At 55.8% G+C, this 24066-nt stretch overlaps 1 protein-coding gene across 1 annotated transcript in view; it reads right to left on the bottom strand.

The window, feature by feature from the left end:
- The window catches only part of EVC (EvC ciliary complex subunit 1), a 90948-nt gene that overhangs the window by 29587 nt on the left and 37295 nt on the right, over positions 1-24066 (bottom strand). Inside the window, exons 9-12 of the mRNA XM_058301221.2 lie at positions 20317-20533; positions 18726-18874; positions 16201-16299; positions 4290-4502 (exon numbers count right to left, since the gene is read on the bottom strand). Coding sequence (XP_058157204.1) covers positions 4290-4502; positions 16201-16299; positions 18726-18874; positions 20317-20533 — 678 coding nt within the window. The remainder of the gene's footprint in view (positions 1-4289; positions 4503-16200; positions 16300-18725; positions 18875-20316; positions 20534-24066) is intronic.

Raw genomic sequence — 24066 nt, 5'->3', positions numbered from 1 at the left:
GGCTCATTTTTTCACACTTACCTTCCAGTTCAGGCATTATTTCTTCAGCCTTATTTAATCATCAGCTGCCAATTCAGCCACTGAATTTCAGTTTTCATGACTAGAGTCACCATTTCTAAAAGTTGATGGCCTTTAGTTTATCTTGCCTTTTTTCAGAGTGCCTTGCTCTTAGGCTCACTGATTCCTTTCTTTTTTATTGTTTTAAGCAGACTTATTCTATCAGCTCTTTCTGTTCGTGCTTTCATCTGAGCTTCCTGTGTTTGCTGTTACGGTGGCTTGTCTCCTCGGGTGTTTTTTGTAATTGCGGACGTGAGCTCACCTTCAGCGTGGGTTTACCTGTGAAATTCCGCAACATCCGAAACCGCACTGCTAATGAATGGAAGAGCAGGGACTCGGCTCTCAGTGTGGGTGTCTCCAGATCTCAGGCCTCCTCTATACCCTGCCAGCTCCTGACAGTCTATCCCCAGGGGAAATACGTGCCTACCTCAGCTACACGGACCTGTCACAGTGGGAACTCAGGGACAAGGCGAGAATCCTTGGCATCCCTGAGCCGTGGCTTCCGCCCTGCAGCCTGGAGATGGCACGTGTTGCGGGACACGCACAAACCCCAGCTCAGCGGCTGTCGTGCTGGCCCTGGCCATCAGCACCGGCTCACCAGTGGCCGTGGAAGAGCTATCCTCTCCGCTTTCATTCCCTAAGGGTTGAGGAAGGGTGCGACTAACAGCGACTGCATGTACCTGCTGAAAGGTTTACGGTAGTTGGGGCGGGTGCTGAAGTCAACACCTAAGGCAAGCTGTGGACATAATCAAAAGGACCCTTGTCAAAAAAATTGTGTTTCATTCTTACTACGGTTTAATAGATTTGCTTTAGGGGTAAATGTAACCCTGTGCAGACAAGGGTATGTGCAAATACAGAATTACATGGTAATGCACAGTATATAACAGAGGAAGTTTGCAAAATTTTATTTATTGCAAGCTTTCTTTTCTTGCCAAACTTATCAGGAAAATATGCATAAGATGTGACTCTACTGTAATATTTATGGCCATCCAGGGAGAAGAGAAAGTATAAACCCCATGAAGAAGAGATAACACGCAATCCCAATGGCACAGATGGGCAAAGCGTGGCTCTGAGGAGTTCAACAGTGGTCGCGCCAGCCGATGCCAAAGCCGCTGGGCGTTCTGCAGCTCGGCACTCCACCGCATCTCCCACCCTTGGGTCAAGAGGCCAAATTTAAGGCCTGGTGCTGCCTTACTTAGTTACGCAGTCTTGGGCAAAGTGCTTCACTTCCTTGTCTGTCTCGATTTCCTTGTCTTTCAAATGAGGGGGTACCTGAAAGCCTGGGAGATGACCGAGAACGTGTGTAGCTGGAGAAGGGGGTGCGGGCCAGGGTCCTGGGGCACTCCAGAGTTCAGACTTGAGGGCGATGACAAGGAACCAGTGCAGGAGACTGGAAAGGGGCAACCCAACCAGAGAGGGTGTTGAGGGGCAGGGGAGAGGTCAGAAGGGCCAAGTGCTGCTGAGTGAAGAGGAGGCTGAGAGCGCAGCTGGGAGGGGAGTGGGTCGGTGGGGAGGTGGTGGGAACCTGCCTGGCTGGGGGTCTGCAGAGTGGGAGGAGAGTGAGAGGGAGCCCTGGTGGCTGGGCTCCAGGGTTGGTGGCCTTTCCTGCTGTGCCACGCTGCAGAGTCAACAGTGCCACGCTGCAGAGTCAACTGCTGCACTCCTTGTTAAGAAGTCAGACTCTCGTGCATTGTGTGTTGGTTTCCTATTGCTGTGATAACCCCTTCTATGGACGTGGTATGTGTTATCCCGCAGCTCTGGAGGTTGGAAGTCTCACCTGGGTCTCACTGGGCTAAAACCAAGGCGTGGCAGGCCCGTGGACCTTCTGGAGGCTCCAGCGAAGGATCTGTTTCCTTGCTTCTTCCAGCCCCTAGAGGCCACCCGCATTCCTTGGCTCGTGGCCCCTTCCTCTACCTTCAATCTGGCAATGCACAGCTGAGTGGCCGAGTCTTTCTCAGGTCATTTCTCTCTGGCTCTGACACTCCTGCCCTCTCTTGTAAGGATTCTTGGGATCCCACTGGGCCCACTCAGATAATCAGGATAATCCACCCATCCCGAGAGCCTTGACTTCATCACATGTGCCAGGACAGGTAGCATATGCACAGGTAAGGGGCTCCGGGAAGACCCCACACGGGGAAATCCCATTCTATGGCCTGTCTCGATCCTGTAATGAGCACATCCCACTGTCCTTAACCCTGTCCCTGATGAAGAGGATACGACATCCCCAAGGCCCTTCGAGTAGAAAAAAACATGGGGAAGGCACGCTGCGCTCTCCATCTTCCACGAATAGTTATGTTGATGTTTCTCTCTCCCTGACTAAATATTCATCTGAACCGCAGAAAGTTCCCATTTTCCAGATGCAGAAGCTGGGGTCCGGAGACAGTAATTTATGCAAAAGCAGAGTTGTGAGAGGCCAGCTCACAGGCCAAAGCCCACGTCCCACCAATGCGTTCGCTCTCACAAACCCAGGCTTCCAAGGTCAGGGCCTTGCTGCAAAGCCACAGCTGTCTCTAGTGGGTGATCCGACATCGGAGGCACAGGGGCCTCACCTGGTGAGCTTTCCAAAGTTCTGCTGCCCAGAGCTCCACCCAGAGATGGTAATTTAACCTGCCTGGGGCCCAGGAGTCAGTAGTATTGGCTGAATTCCGCTTTGTTTAGATTCTTTGGAGGAATACAAGGTCAAGGTGACCCTGTGATAATTTCCAAATCTGCATTATTGCTGCTGGAAATGCAGCAAAGTTTTCTTGAGCACTTACTAGATCCCAGACACAGAGCTTTGAATAAGGGAAAAGAATATGAAGAGCGGGTGGCTGGCCTCGAGGAGCTTACAGTCTAACGCAGAGGGCAGGCAAGTTACCTACGGCAATGTGAGGCCTCTTAGCTAACAGGAAGTGTGCTCGGCTACTCCGGCAGGCAGGAAGCTGAGCTCTGGCCCCACCCGCACGGCTGGGAAAGCATGATGCTTTCTTCTATTTCCTCTCCACCCCTCCAAGTCATTGCTGTAGAAACCTGTTTGACGTACCAGTGGGGGTGCTCTTTTGCTAGAAAACCTGGCATAAAGAAATGGGGGCTGTTTCCCATGGCCTGTGTCTCGGGTGGGCAGCCCAGGGCTGGCACAGCCGCTCAGCCACACACAGCAACGGGGCTGGTTGCCTGCCCCCCCCCCCCGCCCCCCAGCTCCAGGGTCATGGCATGAAGCCACATGAAGCCTCCAGGCCAGGAGCAGGCTGGGGCCTCCCAGGAAGGAGGACAAAGGGGGAGGGCTGGACAGGGGGTTTCTCCCAGCAAGACCTGGCTTTAGAATTAGGAACAAGAACCTTTTGCAGGCACGACCCTGTGTCAGGGGCCAGAACTGCGCCACTTGGCCACATTGCGTGGCAAGGGTAGGGGGATCCTGAGTGTGTTGGCGTGGCAGCCTCTACATGGGAAGGAAATGCAAGCAGTTTGCAGTCGGCCACCTTTGGAAAATTCCTTCTTTTAGTTTTTCATTTTTTTAAAAAGTAAAATTAGCAGCGTATTAGTTTCCTCTGGCAAACTTCATGGCTGGAAACAATACAGGCATTGTCGTACAGTTCTGGAGGTCAGAAGGCTGAAATGGGTCTCGGAGCTAAAACCAAGGGGACACGCACGGAGATGTCTTTTATGTGACTTAACGCACAACTTAACACACCAGCTTCCAGAGGCCACCTGCTTTCCTTGTCTTTGGCCACATCACTGGGATCTCAGCTTCCATCGTCCTTCTCCTTCTCCGTCTGACAAGGAGCCTTGTGATGCCACCCCCCCACCCCCGGGCAGGAGACCCCCCCCATCAAGAGCCTTGAACCACATCTGCAGGCCCCTTCTGCCACGTAACGCAGCACCTTCGGGTTCCAGGGGTGAGGCTGTGGACAGCTTTGGGGGCATCCTTGACTCGGCCGATCACGTGTACACAACGGACTTCCACTGCAAGGGTCCCCTGAGAGCAGCCCTCCCCACCCAGTGCTAGCCCTGTGTCCCACTTTTCTTTCTGCTGCCCCTTTTTTCCTTGCTCTTTATCTCCATCATTCTAGATAACGGGCTTTGCTGCTCTTTCTTAGCCCACCCCCTGAAGACAGCACCTCTGAGCTCCCGCACGGGAGGGGGCGCGTGCTCTCACCCCCACCCTGGCAATGGGAATCCTTGCCAAGCATCCATGATTCTTCCTGGCTTCTGACACACCGACCCCAGACCCCCCCGCCCTCGGGAAGTCCCACCTGCTTTTCCTGCTCCAGGAGGTCCTGGAAGAGCCTCCACTGCTGCTTCCGAAAGCGGTCCGACGCCCCCAGCTGCTGGGCCGCGTTCTCCTGGGCCCCCCGCCCCAGGCATTCACACTCTGCCTGGGGCAGGCCGGTCACACCCGAGAGCATCTCGAGGAACAGGACGTCCATGAACTTCTGAAAGGTTCCCATGGTGCCGTGGTACAGCTCCTGAGGCCGAGAACCACAGGGCGGAGTTAGAAGGCGTGTTCTCACTGGGTGCGGCACGTGTGCCTCCCTCCCCCTCCTCACGCATGTACCACAGGACGCAGGCCATGGACACGCACACACGCCCTGGGCACTGCCCCCTGCCTCCCAGCCTTCCTTCCCCCTGAACCCAAACTCCAGGTCTCCCCGAAACCCCCAACCAGGCCTCCTCTCCATCCCCACCTAGCTCTTCTCCCAGCCCCCAGGGCCTCTAAATGTCTCCCCTAAGCAGGACGTCCCTGAAGGTGGCTTCTGCTGTGGTTAATGTACAGAAAAGGCATCTCACTGCATGTCTCATTACGCAGATGCTATTTCAGGTCACTCCCCTTTGTTTTACCTCCAGGCACTTTCACACTTTGGACAACTCCTCCTCATCCTGCAAAACCCGTCCCAATGTTCCTTCCAGACTTTGGGTGCCCACAGCTCTTTGGTCAGCCCTCTCTGGGTATCTACACCACAGGTACCTGTCACCCCACTAAAGCACAGCTCCCCCAAAGCAGAGCTGCATGGTATCGCATCTCACGTCCTCTCTGATGAAGCACCTGACTGCCACCCCTGGACGCGCCAGCCTTGGCCGGGGTCATTGTGGTTTAGGCTGAGTGTCTGCTTCCCTTCTGGAAGCCGGGAATTTCTGTGCTTGCTAAGCAGAAGCGGAGAAACCCAGGGTGCTAAGTCTCTAACGCGCGTCCCTGATACCCTGTGTTGTCACAACTTGTCACTGGGGAATTAAGTGAGTCCTGTGCCACTCCACAGGGAGAGGATTCCAGGAGCATTGACGCTGCCCCATGAGCCTTTCCCCCTTGCTGGTTTTTCTGTCTGTTGGAAGGAATAAACCTTGGCCGTAGGTGTGACCTATGCTCAGTCCTGTGGGCTCTCCTCGTGAATCGCAGGACACAGTGCCCTTTCTCTGCTACCTCTCCTAGCATTTACCAGCCTCTGGGGCCCTCGGTGGCTTGACCGGCCTTCTCATGGGCGAGTCCACGTGGTTTAGTAAGAACAAAGTTTTATCTTACTACCTTTGCACCTGCAGGGCCTAACAGAGAACCTGGCGGATAGCAGATGACAATTATAATGAACAATTATAAATTCCTACCCTTTGACAGTGTCATAAACCCTTTCCCTACATAATCTCCTTCAAGCCTTCCAACAGCCCAGCAATGATGTCCTGTTACAATCACCCCCACTTTACAGCCGATGACACTGAGGCTGGAGAAGAAGAATAACTTGAGCAAGGCCCCCATTTGTGTGTGGTGGGTCTAGGCTCTTGGGCGCTGGGACGCACATGCGCACCGGTGTGCTTCACGCTACCTGGTTTTTTGAAAGGAAAATAAACTTGTCTTCTGCACCTCATTGACTGCTGAGGTCATAATTTGTGTGTTCAATGAAGGCAAGCCAAAGTCAGTCCAAATCCATGTTAATTCACCCAAACGAATGCCATGCTCATGGCCAAGCTGGACTTTGTTCAGAGTAAAGTGACCTCAGGGGCAGACGGGGTCCACCTCTCGCTAAGATTTACAGACCCCACTTCTGGAAATGGCACCAGGCAACTTGACCCAATCCTGCCATGAGGACGAAGGTTTTCTCCCAAGATGTTCAGAAAAATCCCCGAAAAGCTAACAAGATGCTGACGAATGCCCGGGCCGAGGTCTTAGAGAAGGACACACACACACAGGCACGCCCGGCCCCGCAGCTGCTTCTGGCTAGCGGTGCGTGGGTCAGTGCCAGGAGGCTGGCTGAGGAGCTGAGCCATACTCTGACAGCCTCAAGAGGGCAGGAGCAGAAGGGAGAGGTGATGGTTTCCCGTAGGTGAGGGCCCTGGTGAGCCATCCCATGCTTAGCGGGGAGGATGCAAAAGCTGCCCGTGAGACGTGTGACATGGAAGGAAACCAGCCCAGACTGGTTTAAACAGATTGCAGCCTGGAGTCAAGTCATCTAGGTTTCCCTGGATATTTCAGGCCCCGATTTTGAATTAAGGTGCCCCTAGATCAGAAGAGGCCTGGAAATATTTCTACAAATAAATGCACAAATTTGGAATACGGTACACAATAAAAATAAACAGACTCAAGAGGTGACAAGACAACCTTCCATCAGGCCACAGAAACAAAGCCACAGGCAGTCCAGAGACTCTGATCAGAAGATGTGGATTTTTAAGTACCTGTGCTTACCGAACTCATGAAATTAAAATCCCAACCTTAACCACTTCAGCATGGAGCTGGGAACAACAAAAAATAACATTACAGAGTGAAAAATAACCAATTAGCAATTTCAGAATTGAAAAATGCTGTCTGAAATTAAGAACTCAATGGACAAGTTTCAGTGGAGATGGAGCTGAAGAAAGGATCAGTGCTCTGGAAGATAAATCAGAACACAGCCCAAGAGACTAACAGATGGAAAACATGGAAAAGAAGACAAAGTCAGAGAACAAATAAGACCTGAGATACTGAACTGGAGCCCTAGAAAGAGAAAAGGGAAAGCCTGGGCAGAAGCAATAGTTGATGAGATAATGGCTAAAGAATTTTCCAAAATTGATGAAAGGAATTTACAGACAAGAAAGTTTTTGTCTCCTCTTTAAATGTAAAACAGAGGCTTAATAAATTGCACAAGTTTACATAGGGGTCCCTTTCAATGAGGTTCCAGTGCCCAAACTCTTAATTACAATACTACTCAGATAAATATTTTTAACAACAAATGACTGACTGACTGACTGAATGAATGAGGGTATAGTCAGCATCTAGTACACACAATTTTTCTATATTAAAAGCAGATAAAATAGTCTTTAGGGGAAAAAATCATCACTAGAAATAAAGGGGTCACTCCATAATGCCAAAAGATTTAATTCACTAGGAAGACATAAAAATTCTAAATTTATATGGACTAAATAGCATTACCGAATTCAATGCCAGCTGCCACATTAACAAAATAGAGGAAAAAAAGTCTAATTACCTCAGGAGATGAAGAAGAAAGAATTTTACAAAATTCAATATCCATGCAAGAGAAATGCTCTTAGCAAATGAGGAATGGAAGAGAACATCCTTAATCTAATAAAAACTATAGCAAACATGTACATAACAGTGAAAACCACAAAATATCATAAGGAAAAAACAAATACATTAAATAAATGTAGATTTATATCATGTTTATGGATTAGAAAACTTGATCCTGTGAATATTTAATTTTCCCAAAATTGATCTATAAATTCAAAACTCTAATCAATATTGATAGGTATGTCAGTAACTACACAGGACATTGATTGAAGCTGCACAGTCTCTTTAACCCAATAATTCCTCTGGTTGGTATGTATCCAAGAGAAACACATGCACCCATTTATCAAGAGGCATCTATGAGAAAGTTCGTGTCAAAAAATGCAAGAATTTAAAATTAGAAGCCATACAACGGTCCATCAGCAATGGAATGGATAAATAAATGGTGGTATGCTTATATGATGGACTATCATATAGCAACGAGGAAGAGTGAACCACTGCTACACACACAGCATGGATGAATCTCACAAGTATGATGTTGAGTGAAACAAGCCTGATAGAAAAAAATACATGCTATGACTCCATTTATGTACCATTCAAAAGCAGGAGAAGCTACACTGCAGTGTTCAGAGATGTACACTTAGGCATAAAACTGTAAGGACAAGCAAGGACCCGATGCCCTTGGAGATTCCAAAGGGCAGGCTGAAGGTTGTGAACTCCAAGGAAGGTTTACAATGAGTACCCCAGGAGAAGCTGGCTGGCTGAGATAGAGATGGAAATACCTGCTTCTGAGAACTGAAATCATCCCTTCTCCTTTTAAAACCTTCAACTGATTGGATGAGATGTCTCTCATTGCTGAAGGCAATCTCCTTAGTTGATTGCAGATGTCATCGGCCATAAATACAATCAACGTATTGATGATTTAAGTCCACAAAATGTCCTCAAAGTACAATTAGGCCAGTGCTTGACCAAACACCTGGACTCCAAAACCTGGTCCAGGTGACCCAAGAACATAACCATAGCAGGCCCCCGCCCCGGTCAACTGGGCAGCCATACACATCACCTGAAACCATATTTAATTGCTAATTAAAAAACAGTAACACATTTTCCTGTTGCTCAGCTGGCCTGCATACAACTGGAATGCACTAAATATCTCCAGTATAGGGTGCAAGTCCTTGGGTAACAGTCAATCTTAAACTTGACATCCCTATTACACAAATACTATGACATGAAGCTAACACAACCTATGTTATATTTTAAGGGGAGAAGGTAGGGAAGAAAAATATATTTTGCTTTATGTACATATACATAAACATATTTCTAATAAAAAACAAGGAAGAAATATTCATAGTTACTACAGTTCTTCTTTCTGAAACTGGTCACGTGGTCATAGCTCATATTTATAACTACCTTTTTCTACTACACATCCCTTATTTCCTTTATCTCAGCAAGCACCTCAGTTGGCCATGGTTCTTTGCCTGGTGGGGTGAACTAAACCTCAATTCCTGAAGTTTCTGGACCTGTAGCAGTTTTGCCTGGATTGGGTTGTAGCAGTTTTCCATTTACTTTAATCATAGGACACAGCAGTACTAGGAGACACCCTAGAGGATCTCCTGTATTCCAGGCAAACTCTTCTTTACCCCCATTATGTAGATGTAGCCCTATTTCCCCTTGATAGTCAGGATCAATCACCCCAGCCAGTACAGTAATTCCCTTCTTTGCCTGTTGATTCAGAGGCATGAGGAGCCCAAAGTGGCCAGGTGGCAGTCTTGACTCCATTTCAATGGATTCGTTGTTCTGTCCACTGGTGGTGTGCCTTCATTTGGAACTAAGGCCTGTAGACAAGCAGAGCTTAAGGTTGCAGGGACAGGAAGCAAAAGGTTTCCTAGTGGGTCACTAGGGGTGATAGTGAGTGGGGCCACTCCCATTTCCACCCCTTGGTTCCTGGACCCATGGATCCTGGTTATGGGAAAAACACTCCATAGAATGGTCGCTGATTTAAAGCTTACACAGCCTCCTGGAGAACATTGCCCCAGCCCTGTGAGGTATTGCCACCTAGTTGGGGCCATAAACGAGCATCCAAAATGCCAGTTCACTGTTATATCAATTCAGCTGCTCCAGGATGGTGGGGAACATGGCAAGACCAGTGAATGCCATGGGCACGTGCCCATTCCTGCACATCGTATGCTGTGAAACGGGTCCTTGATCAGAAGCAATGCTGTGTGGAATGCCATGATGGTGGATAAAGCATTCTGTAAGTTCATGGGTGGTAGCTTTGGCAGAAGCATTGCATGCAGGGAGAGCCCTGGAGGAGTGGAGAGTTGGTGGAGGGGCTTCTGAGGTGGGTGGAGGGAAGGAGGCAGCGCTGAAGCCACAGAATGCATCTTTCCTGCACCGCCTGGATCAGTCCAACCTGCTGGGCATTTTGTTTCTCATCACAGAAACCAAAACTTCACCCCATGGCTTTGAAGATGCATGTTCACCTGCTTGGGAGTAAGGTGTGGGCAGGCCTCTGTGACAGTGCAACCTGGCCGGCCTCTTACAACAGGAAGGTTGTTGGGCCAGGAGATGGGGCGTCTGCCTCTGCTGGGCCATCGGTCAGCAGTGAGGCCATGGAGCAACCCCGTCCTGTCTGGGCCTCTCTCCGGACAAAGGAGGAAAGTGAAACTTGTGCCATAAACTTTAGGGGATGTAGGGAGAGCTCCCCATATCCATGTGTCTTGCCACATTACTCTGTAAGGCCTTCCCACGGTGGGTGGGGACCTACTTCCCTCCCCTTTAACTTTGGGTTCAGCCATGTGAGTGGCTTTGGCTAATCGAATGAGGAGGATGGGAAGTGTGCTGGTTCCAAGGCTAGACCTCAAGAGATCCTGCAGGCTTCTCCTTGCCCTCTCGCACCTCTGCCATTGTTATGAGGACATGCCCAGGCTAGCCCCCTATCTCAGGAGAGGATGAGAGAGACCTGTGGAGCAGGGTCAACCATCTCATCCAGCCCTGTCTAGATCAGCCAGCACACAGACCGTGAGAATAAATCTCTGCTACTTGAAGCCAAGGAATTCTAATGTGTTTTGTTATGCAGCGTTATTTGGCCATAGTCACACAATACAACCCTGGACTGAGGAGCTGCTTTCGCCACTCCAGAGGTGAAAGCTCTGGTATAACACGTGTTGCATCCTCACCACATTCAGAGGCTCATTCTGTCAATCTTGAACAAGGCAGACAAGGACACTGACCTTAGGGAGGTGACAGTCCAATGGGACAGGGACTCACACAGTGCTCTGGAAGTGTGACGGCAGGGGGGAGGGAAGCCCTAGGGACAGGCCAGGAGCCTAACTGAGCTGGGGAGGGCTCAGGGAAGGGGTCCCCCAGAAGTGACATTTAAGCCGAGGCCCAAAGGAGAAGCATGAGATGGCCAGGGAGAGCCAAGGGAGTGGAGTGGAGCATTCAGATAGTAGGAGTGTGTGCAGGGCACTGGCAAGGAGGACCAGTCCTTCAGGGAGCCGAGACATCTGAGGGTGGCTGGAAGACAGCACACGGGGACACAACCCCAGAGAGAACAGGGGGTCAAGGAGGTCAGAGGAAGGGAGGAGATGACAGAATGGAAGTTGAGGGTCCTGACTGCGGGCTTTGACGATGGGTGTCGGGGTCATTAGCCAGGGATGTGGGCAGCCTTCTAGAAGCTGCCGTTGGCAAGGAAGGGGATTCCTCCCGGAGCCTCCAGAAGGAACCTGCCCTGCTGACATCAAGATTATTGTCCGGCGAGGAACACAAGTATCCAGACGTACGATAATAACTCTGCGTTGTCCTGAGCCACTGATTTGGGGGCGATCTGTTAGGGCAGCACGAGAAAGCCAGTGCACCCTCTTCAGGGGGCCCGTGATCCAGGTGACGAGTCAATCCATCACTTCTGAGTGGCCGCCTCTGAGGTACGTGCCAACCCCATGCAGCCCCCCCACAGACAGGGGCCAGGGGTCGAGAAATGAACAAGCCACACTCCTCACCAAGGACGGCCATTCCTCCTCTTATCCTCCGAATCACTCCTGTCCCGCCTGGAGTGGCACGCGCTGGGCTTGAACCCCAGGCCTCCAGCCGTGTGACCTTGAACAAAACACCAGCCTGTCAGCACCCCATCACTACTCCTATCTCTGAGGACAGAGTTTAATTTTCTCTGGCACAAATTGGTGTGCATGTGTGTGGGGTGGGGGTGGGTGGGGGGAGGTTATCCCTTCACCACATCTCTCAGAAGCTTTTCGAGAGAAATAGCATGCATAGAGCATTCCGGAAATGAAATCCAGACAGACAAGCAAGTCCGTGTGGCCCTCTGAAATTGTACAGCAGGCGGCTCAGCTGCGAGCCCTGTGATTTTGGGGGTGAGTCTGGGCTCATTGAGGGGATCTCTGAGACGCTGTGTTAGGAAGCTGGTGCAGCTCAGCGGAGCTCATTGAAATTAAACTGAAGATGTGCTGGTTTGTTTAGTGGCCAAGTGACAGTGGGAATTTAGGAAAACACGCTTTTCTCCGTAGCCCCAAGAACCATTACCCCATCCTCAAATCTATCTCACAGCCAGTGCACCCACAACTACATGCTCCACATCACGCCCGAGGGAAGGTAGAACGATGTGTGTGTGTGACGGGCTGGGAAGCAGCCAGCCGATGGCCAGGCAAGGGGACTGTGTGGACCTGTCCCTGACATCCTCCTGGACATACACTGGAGAACGATGAGAGGGGTGGCAGGCTGGAGGGCCCGCTCTGAGCTTCCCATGGCACTGGAATGGGGGCTTAGAACAGAAATGCTGTGAAATGCTGTTGTCTTTCCGGTGGCGGCCAGGACTCTAAAGTCAAGGCGTCGGCAGGGCTGAGCTCCCTCTGTAGGCTCCGGGCGCAGGGGTGGGGGGCCCTTCCTGGCCCTGGGCCCGGCTCCTGGGGCTGCCGGCAGCCCTTGGGGTTCCCTGGCTGGCAGGTGCATCACCCCAATTCCACCTCCATCTTCACGTGGATTCTCCCGGGGGCCAGTCTGTGCCTGTGCCCCAATTTCCCTTCTTAGAAGGACACCAGCCACTCTGGAATTGGCCTCCCTCTCCTCCAGTTTGGCCTCAACTTAACTAATTACTCCTATAATGACCTTTTTTTCCCAAATAAGGTCCCATTCTGAGGTCCTGAGAGTTAGGACTTGGACATATCTTTTTTTTTTATCCCCTCCTTGCGACTTTTTTTTTTGCATTCTGTCTGCTCTCTGTGTCCATTCGTTGTACATTCTTCTGTGTCTGCATTTATTTATTTTCCCCTCCCCCCTTGTGGATTGCTTGCTATCTGCTCTGTGTTCATTCGCTGCCAGTTCTTCTGTGTTCTTGCTTGTCTCCCTTCTTTTGTTGCATCACCTTTGCTGAGTCAGCTCTCCACGGTGTCTGTGGGCCAGGCAGCGCTCTCTGGTGTGCAGGTAAGCCTGCCTTCACAAGAGGCCTCGGGACGTGAACTGAAGGCCTCCCATATGGTAGACGGGGGTTCATCCAATTGAGGCACAGCTGCTTCCCTGGACGTATCTTTTTGGGGACACAATTCAAAATCCACAGGCATGGACTTACTTGAACCTCTTAACAACCACCTGCAGACAGCTTATTGGCAGACCCTGTCCCTCCGAGCTCAGTGCCGCCCCGGTCCAAGCTCCTGTGGGCTCTCGCCTGGATCACAGCCATGCTTCCTACCTGGCTCTCCACGCAGAAACCAAACGGAGCCTTGCAAAACACGAGCCGTGACACTTCGCCACTCCAAGCTCTCCTGTGACTTCCTGCTCACCCCGAAGTAAATGCAAACGCCAGAGGACTGCCCGGAGGATTGCCCATGAAGCCCTGCGAGGAGGGGGTCCCCCAGTGCTCGGGCCTCGCTGTTCTGCTCCCCCTGCCAGCACACTGGCCTCTGTGCTGCTGCAGGAACCCCGGGCACGCTCTGTGGGGGTTGAGGCCTGCACCCAAACAGCTGCCTGCTGAACCCCCAGGGCCTAGAAGCGTGTGTTGGACTAAGCAGTGCTCAGTGATATTTGTCCCGTGGAAAGGATGAATGGACCAACTCTCCCAAGGTCACTGGCCAGCGAGGAAGGAGCCAGATCCACCCCCAGATCCCAGCCCTGGAGCCCCAAGTCAGGCTCCAACCACTGGCCCGTGTGTCCTGATGCCCTCACTGCACACGGGCTGGGGGGGAAGGGGTTTCCTGGGCGCCCACTGTGCGCCCGGCCTGGGCCTCATGCCTGCTCCCCTAAACCCCATGCTACTGTCCCCGGGGCCAGGGTTCTCGACTTCTGGGCCATAGAAAAGGAAGGTGGAGCTCAGGGAAGCTCAGGCTCTCGCCTGAGGTGGCCCAGCCAGGGACGGCCCAGCCAGGATTCCAGTGGGAGTCCACACGGGAGGATTTCAACCTCCAGCTTCCGCAAACATCAGGTAAAGACGTCTGCAATAACTGCAACAGCAGTATCTGCAGTTCAGGACTGTAAATTAAGGCTGGCTCTTTGGAACTTAAGGATTCAAAATAGATGATGAAATGAATCTAAGAAAATATCTCTGGACTCATTCTGGAGATAAGCCGACCCCCGACTTTGGCTTCTTCCTTCAAAAACACCTGTGCAAAGACCTGCAAGCACACCTGCAGCTTGCTGCCTGACGCTGACCCCCGCTGTGCACTTCCAAGGACCCCTCTCAAGAAGTAGCCTCCCGCAGCCCCCATCCTAGTTCACACCAAGGCCTCTGCCTACGTAGAAAAGAGGGTTGCTTTGACTTTCTTGGGCCAGGCTCAAAGACACCCAGTTATGCCCCACACAGCCAGAAAAGCCAAATGCCTAATTCCATGACGGTGCTGGAGGGACGAGGCCGGGCTCACTCTGGCATCATCAGCAAGCCTTTACTGAAAGCAACGGATTTCCTGGGACACCACGGGGACAGACGAGGCCATTGCACACAGCCCCTCCTACTGAATCCTTGCAGCTGTCACTGACGGGTGTTCCCCCTTGTTTTATGGAAGAAAACATGGGATCGAGGTGACCGAGATCTTAGACTCAGATCCCGGCTTAGGGTGGGAAGCGCCTGCCCGCTGAGAATGTGTGCAGCTGGAGGGGAGCAGAGAGGGGCCCAGGGGCTGCGGCGGTGGGGTGGGGGCATCTCCAGCATCTGCCCCTCCTGCATCGGCCCTTTTGATTCTCCCTCTCGCACACCCTGCCTCCCCCCAGACGGTGCCCCTCAAACTTTGCCGGGCACTGGAATCGCCGGGAGGGTGACGAAGCTGGCACAGGCCCGGGCGCTGAAGCAAGAGGGGCCCCGGGTGGCTGCATGATGGCCACGTTCCTCGGCGAGACGGGGACAACCAAAGCCCGAGGCAGCAGCGTAAGGGGAGGAAATCGAGGCACAGGGCGGTGAGAGAGCTGCTCCCGATCACGCCCTGTGAGCAGCCCGGGGGGATTTGGACCCTCAAGGTCCAAGACGTGGAGCAGCCTGGTCAGGGGCCGGGACGTGAGAAAGCTCTTCCCTGAAGCCCCGGCTCCACCCTTGCCGGCCGTGTAGCCCTCGAGCCAGATTATTGGGCCAGCACAGAGAGGCGATGCCCCTAGCCGTGGTAACACAGCACGGGACGCCCAGGCGTGTCCAGAACTCGGCTTCCTCTCTCCTGACCCTGCAGAGCATGAGCCCGCTCCTCGGTGCCTGGGGATCCTGGGGCATTGAGCAGTTGAGTGGCACCCTGTACACTTTGCAAGAAAACCCTTCCTGGCAACTCGGCCCCCAGGGCAGGAAAATGGAGCACGGACCTCCAGGGGGTCTCGCGGGGCTTATAGGATCCCACGCTCAGAAGGCGCTTAGAGCAGGAGCTCCTAGGCCTCTGCCAGGGGTTCTCCCGGCCCCGCTGTCCTCGTCCCAGGCGTGCGGCAATGGGGGACGGCACCAAGCAGACAGTGGTGCCTTGCACGCGCGATCTCACTCTGCCCTCCCACCCCCGAGGAGAGGGGCTGCCCCTGGCCCCGTTCCCCAGGTGGAGACCCCTGGAACTAGAGCGGCCAAGCTACGTTCTTGCGGCCACGCAGGAGGAAGTGGAGGGGCCCGAGGCCAGCCAGGCCCTCTGAGCCCAGAGTCTGCCCTTGTCCTTGGCGCTACCTGCCGCTCTCACACCCATCACGTTACTTCACGACCAGGGGTCCTCGTTGCTTTTCTGGGGGCTCTGGGAGCTGCCTGAGGCATTGTTCTGTCTGGCTCGGCCTCACATGCCAGGGACCCCTGCCATTTTGGAGGGCTCAGGCCCCCATTCCAGGCTGCAAGGGGTCGCGGAGGGAGAAGAGGTGGTGCTGGACCCTGGGCCATGCCCAGGACCCTTTCTCATCGCCGACCTTCACTGCTGACACCCTGCAGATGCCAGGCCTGCTCTTGTCCTGGGTGAAATAGCGGGAGTTGAGGTTTGGAGGTGAGTCCAGGGTACCCCAGAAACGGAAGGGGTCTCAGCTACGGCCCAGCCCGACACCCTGTGCTCCACCAGGTGTAAGGGGGCCTGCAGCAGGCACGTGTCCTGCCTGTGGTCACGCAGCCCAGGAGAGCCCGGGCTGGGGCCCGAGCAGGGGTCCTCAGGGGTCCCGAGCCAGGAGGCAGCAGTGACCTCACACGTACTCGTGCATCCTAAGGCTTCTCTGCCCATCCCGCCTCGACGGCCACGTACCTGGCAGAGCGCGGACATGGCCTGGGTGCTCTCGACGTCCTCCTCCTCCTCCAGGTCACTCCGCATCAACCTCTGCCTCTCCAGGACCTCGTGAAAAGCCTGCGAGCAAAACAGTAGCTGAGTCCAGTGGAAAAATGCGGATCCCTCCCTTCTCTCCAGAATATTCTGCCCAAGGGATCCCTGCCTGATTTCTAGGGAAGGAAAACGAGGCCAGTGGCTTCTGCAGCTGGTGCCTTACCTCCAGGCCAGTGCGAGCAAACCCAGTTCCCAGGAAAACCACAGGCTGTGCCTTAGTCAACCCCGGCTGCGGCTCTGCCCGGGGTCAGGAGGAGCCACCAGGCCAGCCCTCTCTGCAGGCCGCCAGCCTCCCAGGCCATCCTCTTGGGCTGTGGCTGGCGGGCATCACCCCCCGGACCCTGGGAGGTCACCCAGGGGAGCCGCAGCCGGGCAGGTGACATCCATGGACGATTCCAGCCCAGGGCGGTCAGTGACCATGGCCCTGCTCCATCCACGCGCCTGGGGCCTCGGGTGAGTGGCTCATGTCCCTGCCCTGAGCGACCAGCAAGGCAGGTGGAGGCGGGGGCTGGCCCCGGGGGCACAGCGAGAAGCCCCAGACGTGGTCAGAGGGGCCCTGGGACGTCAAGACTGAGCGACGGGCTCCCCCGGGCCCATCCTCAGGGGAATGTGCGATCTGAGTCTGCAGGCACCATCCGGGAGGAAGATGGGCTGGGGATCCAGGCTCAAGGAGCTACAGCAGTGACCACCCCTGCCTTTGGAAGGGAGCAGGGCAGGGTCCCCTGGGGACCTAGTTAGCCCAGGGCCAGGGGGAGGGGTGGGAGATGAGAGGGGAGGGGCTGGACCAGAAAATAGAGGGCCCGGGAGGCAGTGTGTAGCAGTTTGATGTGGCTGTGAATTCCAGAAATAGATACTGGATTATGTTTGTGATCTGGTCTGTACCTGGGCATGACTGAGTTATGATTAGGGCTTTGATTGGGCCACGTCATTAGGGCGTTGAGTCCCCACCCACCAGGGGGACTCAACAGATAAAAGGCGTGGCAGAGAATAGAGTGCAGGGCTTTTGACGTTGGAGTTTTGATGTTGGAGTTTGATGCTGAAGCCTTAAGCTGGAACCCTGGGAAGTAAGCTCACAGAGGAAACAGAAGCCAGCCCAGGAAGAGAGGAACCCTGAGCCCAGGAAGAAGCAAGACCCTGGAAGGGAGGAACCCTGAACCCAGAGAGAAGCAAGATCCTAGAAGAGAGGAACCCAGGAAGCCTGCACCCCGGCAGGCGTTGGCAGCCATCTTGCTGAGGGACTTTGGTGAGGGAAGTAAATTATGATTATGGCCTGGTATCTGCAAGCTCCTACCCCAAATAAATACCCTTTATAAAAACCAACCAAATTCTGGTATTTTGCATCAGCGCCCCTCTGGCTAATGCAGCAGTGCTAAAGAGTCTGGTGCTCGCTCTTTGGTTCATTCCCTGTTCACTCATTCATTCGTGACTCACCCACCCCTGCAAGCCCGCCCTCCACCCGCTGTCTCCTGGATGCCCTCGTGCGCCTGGCCTGGGATGCAGGGACCGCTCGGCCTCGCTCTCTGCTCTTGCGGCTCACACCCAGGGATGGACAATCAAGAAAAAGGCCCAGAAACCGCAGGCTGACCAAGAGCGGTGCCCCGTAGCTCCTCACTCTTATTCCAAGTAGATCTTCTCAAGCAGCGGCACCCCACCCCCACCCGCCCTTTGAGACAAACCCAGCAGCTCCCCAGGCCTGGGCCCAGGAAGGAGACTCCTGGGGGGGGTGGAGGGGCGGCCGGAAGGGCCTCTGTGCGGGGGGCGGGGGTCTCCTGAGGCTTCTCCCTGGGGTGCTGCCGCCACCACCACCACCCCACCCCTGGGGAGGCCTGTGCAGGGTGCCGGGGGGGTCCGGCGGAGCGGACACCAGCTGCACCAGACGCCAACGCAGACCGACGGGCATAGAGAGGCGGTTCAGGCCGGTACCCCCACTGGGTCTCCCTGCACCCTAACACCCTATAGTGGGGGGTGGGAGCCGCTGCTCCTGCTTCGTGGCTGAGGAAGCTGGAGGGCAGGCCATGCTGCCCAGCCAGTGTCCGAGGCACAGACCACGGATGAGCCCCGGGTGCCCACTGCCAGGCACCGAGAGGGCAGGCGGGGCCCCGTATGTCCCTGGCTGCTCAGCTAATTCGTTTCCTGGAAAGAGGGGACACCTCGCCTCCTGCTCTCCCCGGGCTCCCTGCCCCTCCTCAGTCCAGGGCAGGCGGCCTCCCTGCCCAGACTTGCTGCCCTCAGGGCCCCTCCCTGTGCGGCGAGTGCCCCCCACCCTCCAGCCGTGGACGCCCTGCTTCGGGCTGGCCAAACCTCTCCAGCTTCTCCCACTCCTCTTCCCACCAGCCCAGGAGGGCCCCACCCTCACCCACGCCGAAACCGAGGGGCCCCGGGCGAGGAGGTGACCCCCCGCCCCAGCACGCCCAGGGGGACGCAGACACCACCCGGCTCGACCCGGTCACCTGCAGGAACTGCTCGGGGCGGGCGGCCTGCCGCGCCTCGGCCAGGAAGCTCCTCCGCGCCCCCTCCTGGGCCAGCGCCAGCCCCGCCGCCGCCTCCACGTGGCGGGCCCGCGACGCCCTGACCAGGTCCTTCCCTCGCTGGACAAACTCTGAAATTGAAGCGAGCCACGGAACGTCACGGCGACTCTCGAGGCAGAAGCTCCCGCGGCTTCTTCCGCCAACACGGAAGAGGGCGAGGAACTTGGGGGCGACCCCGGTTTCCTTGTCGTCCCAATGTGCAGGCTTCCCACGAGGGCGGACGGGGCGGCTCCTCGCCTTTCCAAGCCCCCGTACCTGCAGGGACCCCGCCAGCCCTGGGCCGGCTCTGCGCTCTGCAGGGGGCTGCGCTTCGCTGCTGTGCGGGGCGGCCGGCCCACCTGGCTGTTGGCTCTGGACAAGGGAGAGTGCGGGACTTGCCAGGTGGGCGGTGCGGGAGCCACGGGAGGGCAGAGCAGCCCACGTCTGCAGGGAAGACGGCAGCCTGGCGGACTTGGGCTGAGCCCAAACCACACGGATGAGTTACTAGAGGCAGCAGGCAAAGAGGGGGCAGGACCCAGGGGCACAGAGGAGACTCCAAATGCCAGGGTGTGGGGAGGGGAATGGGGGCCAAGAACGGTCGGGGGGCGACAGGGAGCAGGAGGCAGCCCTGCCCTCCTAGAGCATGGGGTCTACAGGGACGTGGGAAGGGGGCTCAGGGCCGTGCCAGGCAAGGAGGTGGGGGGGCACTGTGGCACAAGAAGGACGAGGGGTGGCAGTCAGGGCGGACCCCAGAGAAGGCTCGCCAGGACAGGCAGCGCCGGAGGAGGACTTAGTCGGGTTTGTTTTGCTGGGGGTGGGGGGTTTTGAGAGATGAGAGGCAAACGAGGGGCCTGGGGTCCCTGGGGAGGCGTCTTTCGGGGTCCCACCCTCATACACCCGCCCGCCCGCCACACTCCTTTTACACTTGTGGGAACACAGACATGCTTCCCTGAGTTGGATCTGGCAACCGGTTTGGACTCTGGCACCAAAGTGGGGACAGCGGCCTGATGTCCAAGAGGGACCAGAGCACTCCCCCTGCCAGGGGCCCTCCCTCCAGCTCCGACCGCCTGGTCCAGACCCCGGCCAAGAGTCCCTGCCCCTCGGCTGCCGGTGGAGCGGAACTTCTGTCTTCTGTGCTGTCCAGGGGCCTGGGCAGCAGCAGGTGTCCCGTGTTCCCAGAGGCAGGACACCCGGTACTTGGAGACCGCTGGGACGGCCAGGCTGCAGCTCTGGGACGCCGTGCCCAGGGGCCAGCAGACCTCCACCCTCTCGCCGCCTCCCTGGCTGCGTCTCCGGAAGGCTGGGTGGCGACGGCCATGGGATCCGGCCCGGCCCACGCCTCTGGGAATACAGATTCCAGGCGCAGAGGTGCAATGAGAGGCTCAGGGAGATTAGGTGACACGGGACATGATACGGGGGACAGGAATCAGCCTCGGCTCCCGCCACGGGCAGTGCTGTCCCCTGGCACCTCTACAAGTGCCGCCCAGCCCAGAAGGCCCACGTGGCAGCCGGGGCGCCCCAGCCGAGCGCTCACCCCGGCTGAAGCGCTCTGCCTCCTCCCAGAAGGCCTTGTGCTGCTGCGTGAGCAGCGCCTCCTTCTGCCACGCCGACAGCTTCCCCTCGACGCTCAGCAGCTCCAGGCTGTGGGAAATGGCGGCCAGCCGGCACTTGGTCTCCTCCTGGATCTGCAGCCTCAGGCACTCGATTGTTTTGGCCATGTGCACCCGCCTCATTGTTCTCTCCAGGGTGTCCTAAGAGGGGAGACACACGGACAGTAGGCTGGGACGTCCCGGGCCAGTGCTCGGCTCTGGAGCAAACACGGTCAGGTCTGGCTTCCCCCTGCCCTCCCCTGACACCCCCCACCCAGAGCACAGCACAGCAGGACAAACCTCCCACGGGGACGCGGAGAGGCGCGCAGATGTGGACATCCGTGAGCGCTCAGTACACAGCAAGCACCCCCTCGAGACCACATGGATGCAAACAAATTCAACCGTGGACACATGGAAGACGACAATCTCCCTCCCCTTTCCTTACTGTCATCCCTCCCCCAGTCACAGTGGCCCCTTGGCCCCCAGAGCCCTGGAAAAGAAATGCAAAGAGAAACAAGACAAGTGACAGCAAGTTTTGGCTTTGGGGACTCAGCCTACCTGGGCCCTGCGGCTGCCGGAGACTTCCAAATGGACTTAAATCTACAGGGAGCACGATGTACACAGACAGCTCTCAAATGTTCAGAAAAGAGATAGAAGAATAGATGGACAGGAAAAAGGGTGGAAAGACAGATGCACGGATGGACAGCTGGATAGCTGGATGGGTGGAGAGAGAGAACGATACGGCCAAGGTGGCAAGATACTACAGTTGGTGGCTCTGGGTGTCTGGAGTGGACAGGGGTCCTCTGCATGGCTTTTGCATTAGCCACGTCTGCATCCCTTGTCCTCGCTTCTCAGAGAGGAGATGCTCAACAAATGCTTGTTGAAAAGCCGCTGGGCTGGCTCGGTGGCAGGTACCTGTCAGGGCCAGGGGCTGCTGTTCTAAAGTCAAGGACTCTGCACCTCAGTGAAGGGCTGCTGGCACCCAGGGGGGCCCCACCCGCCACCTGGGCCCTGCAGGGGCCTGCCGTCCCTCACTCCCTCCTCTCCATTTCCTTCTCACGTGCCCACAGCTGCACCCCGGCTCAGGTCCGCATCGCCCCTGCCCTGGCTACTGCACCGGTCTGTTCCTAGTCTCCCCACCCCCCACCCCTCCCCATACGTCCTGCCCCCACATTGCAGGAAGGGTGGCTGCTGTGGCTGTCACCTGTCCCCCAGCCTCTCCATCACTGTCCTCAAACAAAGCCCAGATGGAGCCTTATCCTGTGTCCCCCAGCCCCAATGGCCCCCCTCCCGTCATCCCACTTCCCCCAAGCTTTGTCTCTGAGGGGCTCATCAGGGGGCAAGTCCAGGCTGCACCGAGGGCCCCTGGAGACAGGGTGCAGGCCTGGTCACCGAGACCCCACTGCCCAGCCTGGCCTGTGTTTGAACGAGGCTGAGAAAATGAGCTCCCGTTGCAGACAGAACGCCGGCGCTCATTCGGGAAGGCCACCAAATGGCCCAAGGAACGGCCGCCTTGACCCCTCCTTGCTGCCAAACGAGTCTGAGTAGCGCTACCGGTGGCCACTAGAGGGCGCCACAGGACAAGCGCTACGAGCCAGGTGCAGGCGCCAGGGGCAGGCGGTAAGGGGTTCCCCTGCTCCCCGACTCCCAGAGGAGCAGGCAGGACGGAGGAGGGGGCAGAGCTGTGTGCAACTATCCCAGCTGCAGCCCCCTCGGGAGGCTGGGGGAGGAAATTTACCCTCCAGGGAAGATGGCTGAGCTCGGGCAGGGGCTGCAGGGGACAGCGCGGGACCCTTAGAGTGCAGGATGGCCCCTCGCAGCCGCACTACCCGGGGCAGGGCTTCCTTTCTGTGCCTCAGTCTCCTCATCTGTAAAAGGGGGGATAATAAGGGCACCTAATGAAAGGGTTGTTGTGGGATTAAAGAAAATATGTAAGTGCTTAAATTAAGACGCAGAGCTCGGCCAGTGCTCGACCAGCGGGCGCATTTTCAAAACCACCCAGGGCAAGTCCGCTTTTACTGTCCATCTAAAAGGCCTGATTCTGATGACTTCCGGGCCCCTTCAGGGGATATTCAGTGACGTTGTGTGACGCATCCAGGGCCCGACTTCCCGGCCAGTGGCGCCCGGAGCCAGCCCAGGGGCGTCGGCTCTTCTGGCATTGACCAACAAGGCATTTCGCGGTCCCGGAGCCCCGTCTCACCTCTTGGGTGCGTGCAGCGCAGGCGCAGCCGGGCCGTCCCACTTCCGATCAAACCTAAACTCAGCCCTCTGCAGCCTCATTGCCAGGGGCTTCCCTCTGCCCGCTGACATGTGGCCTGTGGGAGTCTAATCACTGCCCTGCTCTGTTCCAGCAGCAACCCTTGTGTGGACTCCTTTAACACCCTCCACCAGGCTGGGGCAGGGGCTGTCACGATCCCCATTTGACAGGTGATGAGACTGAGTCACAGAGAGGTTAAAAAGTCTGCCCAAGGTCACAGAGCAAAACCGTCTGCATCCTTGCCCTCCGAGTGCCTGTTCGCCACAGAACATGGCACACAGCTGGTGCTCATTAAATGTTGGCTGAAGGAGGGTCATACTGCTAAACTGGAAAATCTCTTCCCTACTATTTGGAGGTGACTGGCTAAGTCCTCTAAGGATGTATTCCCTCTCCCCTCCCACATCAATTTCCTGCTCAAAGGAAAAAAAAGAAAAAGGGAGAAAGGTTTTTCAACTTCGGTGAGCATTAATCTGCATCAGCGGCCCTTACCAAATCAAAATCCAATTCCCAGGCACCTGGGCTGCAAACCAGAGGGCTCGGGACAGGCTCAGCTGTGTCACTGGCACTGAGCTGGCTCCTTATCTGTTAATTGCGAATAAAACGCTCTGCCTCTCTATTGAGCAGGGTTGAGGAGGACAAGGAGATTATACATGTCTATGGTGAGAGGAAAATACATACAATTCTCAAACAACAGCGTGCATGTGTCCCCGGGGGGATTTCCTCCGCATGGGTTCTGCTTCAGTCTGCGTCCCTAACCAGCCCCCAGGTGGTGCCAGAGCTGCCTGCCGGGGGACCCCATGGTGAGGAGAAGCGAGGTTTGGGGAGGCCTCGTGGGTGGAGAAGCAGCAGGGCCTGAGGGCAGGGTGGGCACTGCAGTTTTCAGAGCCAGGTGTAACCTGCCTGGTGCACCTGTCAGAAATGTAATTCTGTGCTCAGGAGGCTCAGAGGAAAGGAAAGCAGAGGATCAGCCTCTTTAGGACCATTATTTTACAAATGGGGTAACTGAAGCTCAGAGAGGTTAGGTAACTTGTTCAAGATCACAACGCTTCAAGAGGCTGAGCCTAGATTCAAAGCCAGATTGGCAAGGTCGCAGCCCTGACCGTACATCAAAATCATCTGGGGAAGCCAGTGACGGCCGGGGCTCTACTCCGGGCCCACCCACCCAGAATCGTGGGGGCAAGGCCTGGGAACAGACATTTTGTAGAAGCTCCCCAGGTGACACACGGGGCAGACGGGGAGCAAAGTGATCTGCTTCCACGCCAGGGGCTGTCACCCCTCGCTGGTCACACCTGGGAGCTTCTAAAACCCCAATGTCCAGCCGCACGCCTGACCAGGCAGGCAAGATCCTCGAGGCTGGGACCCAGCTGGCACCAAAGCGTCAATAATTTTTAGAGCTCCCCAGATAATTCCAAATTGCAGCCAGGTTTGAGAATGACGC

Source organism: Dasypus novemcinctus, chromosome 1 (genome assembly GCF_030445035.2).
Source record: "Dasypus novemcinctus isolate mDasNov1 chromosome 1, mDasNov1.1.hap2, whole genome shotgun sequence".
NCBI classification, from domain to species: domain Eukaryota; kingdom Metazoa; phylum Chordata; class Mammalia; order Cingulata; family Dasypodidae; genus Dasypus; species Dasypus novemcinctus.
This window is presented reverse-complemented; position numbering and strand designations above follow the sequence as displayed.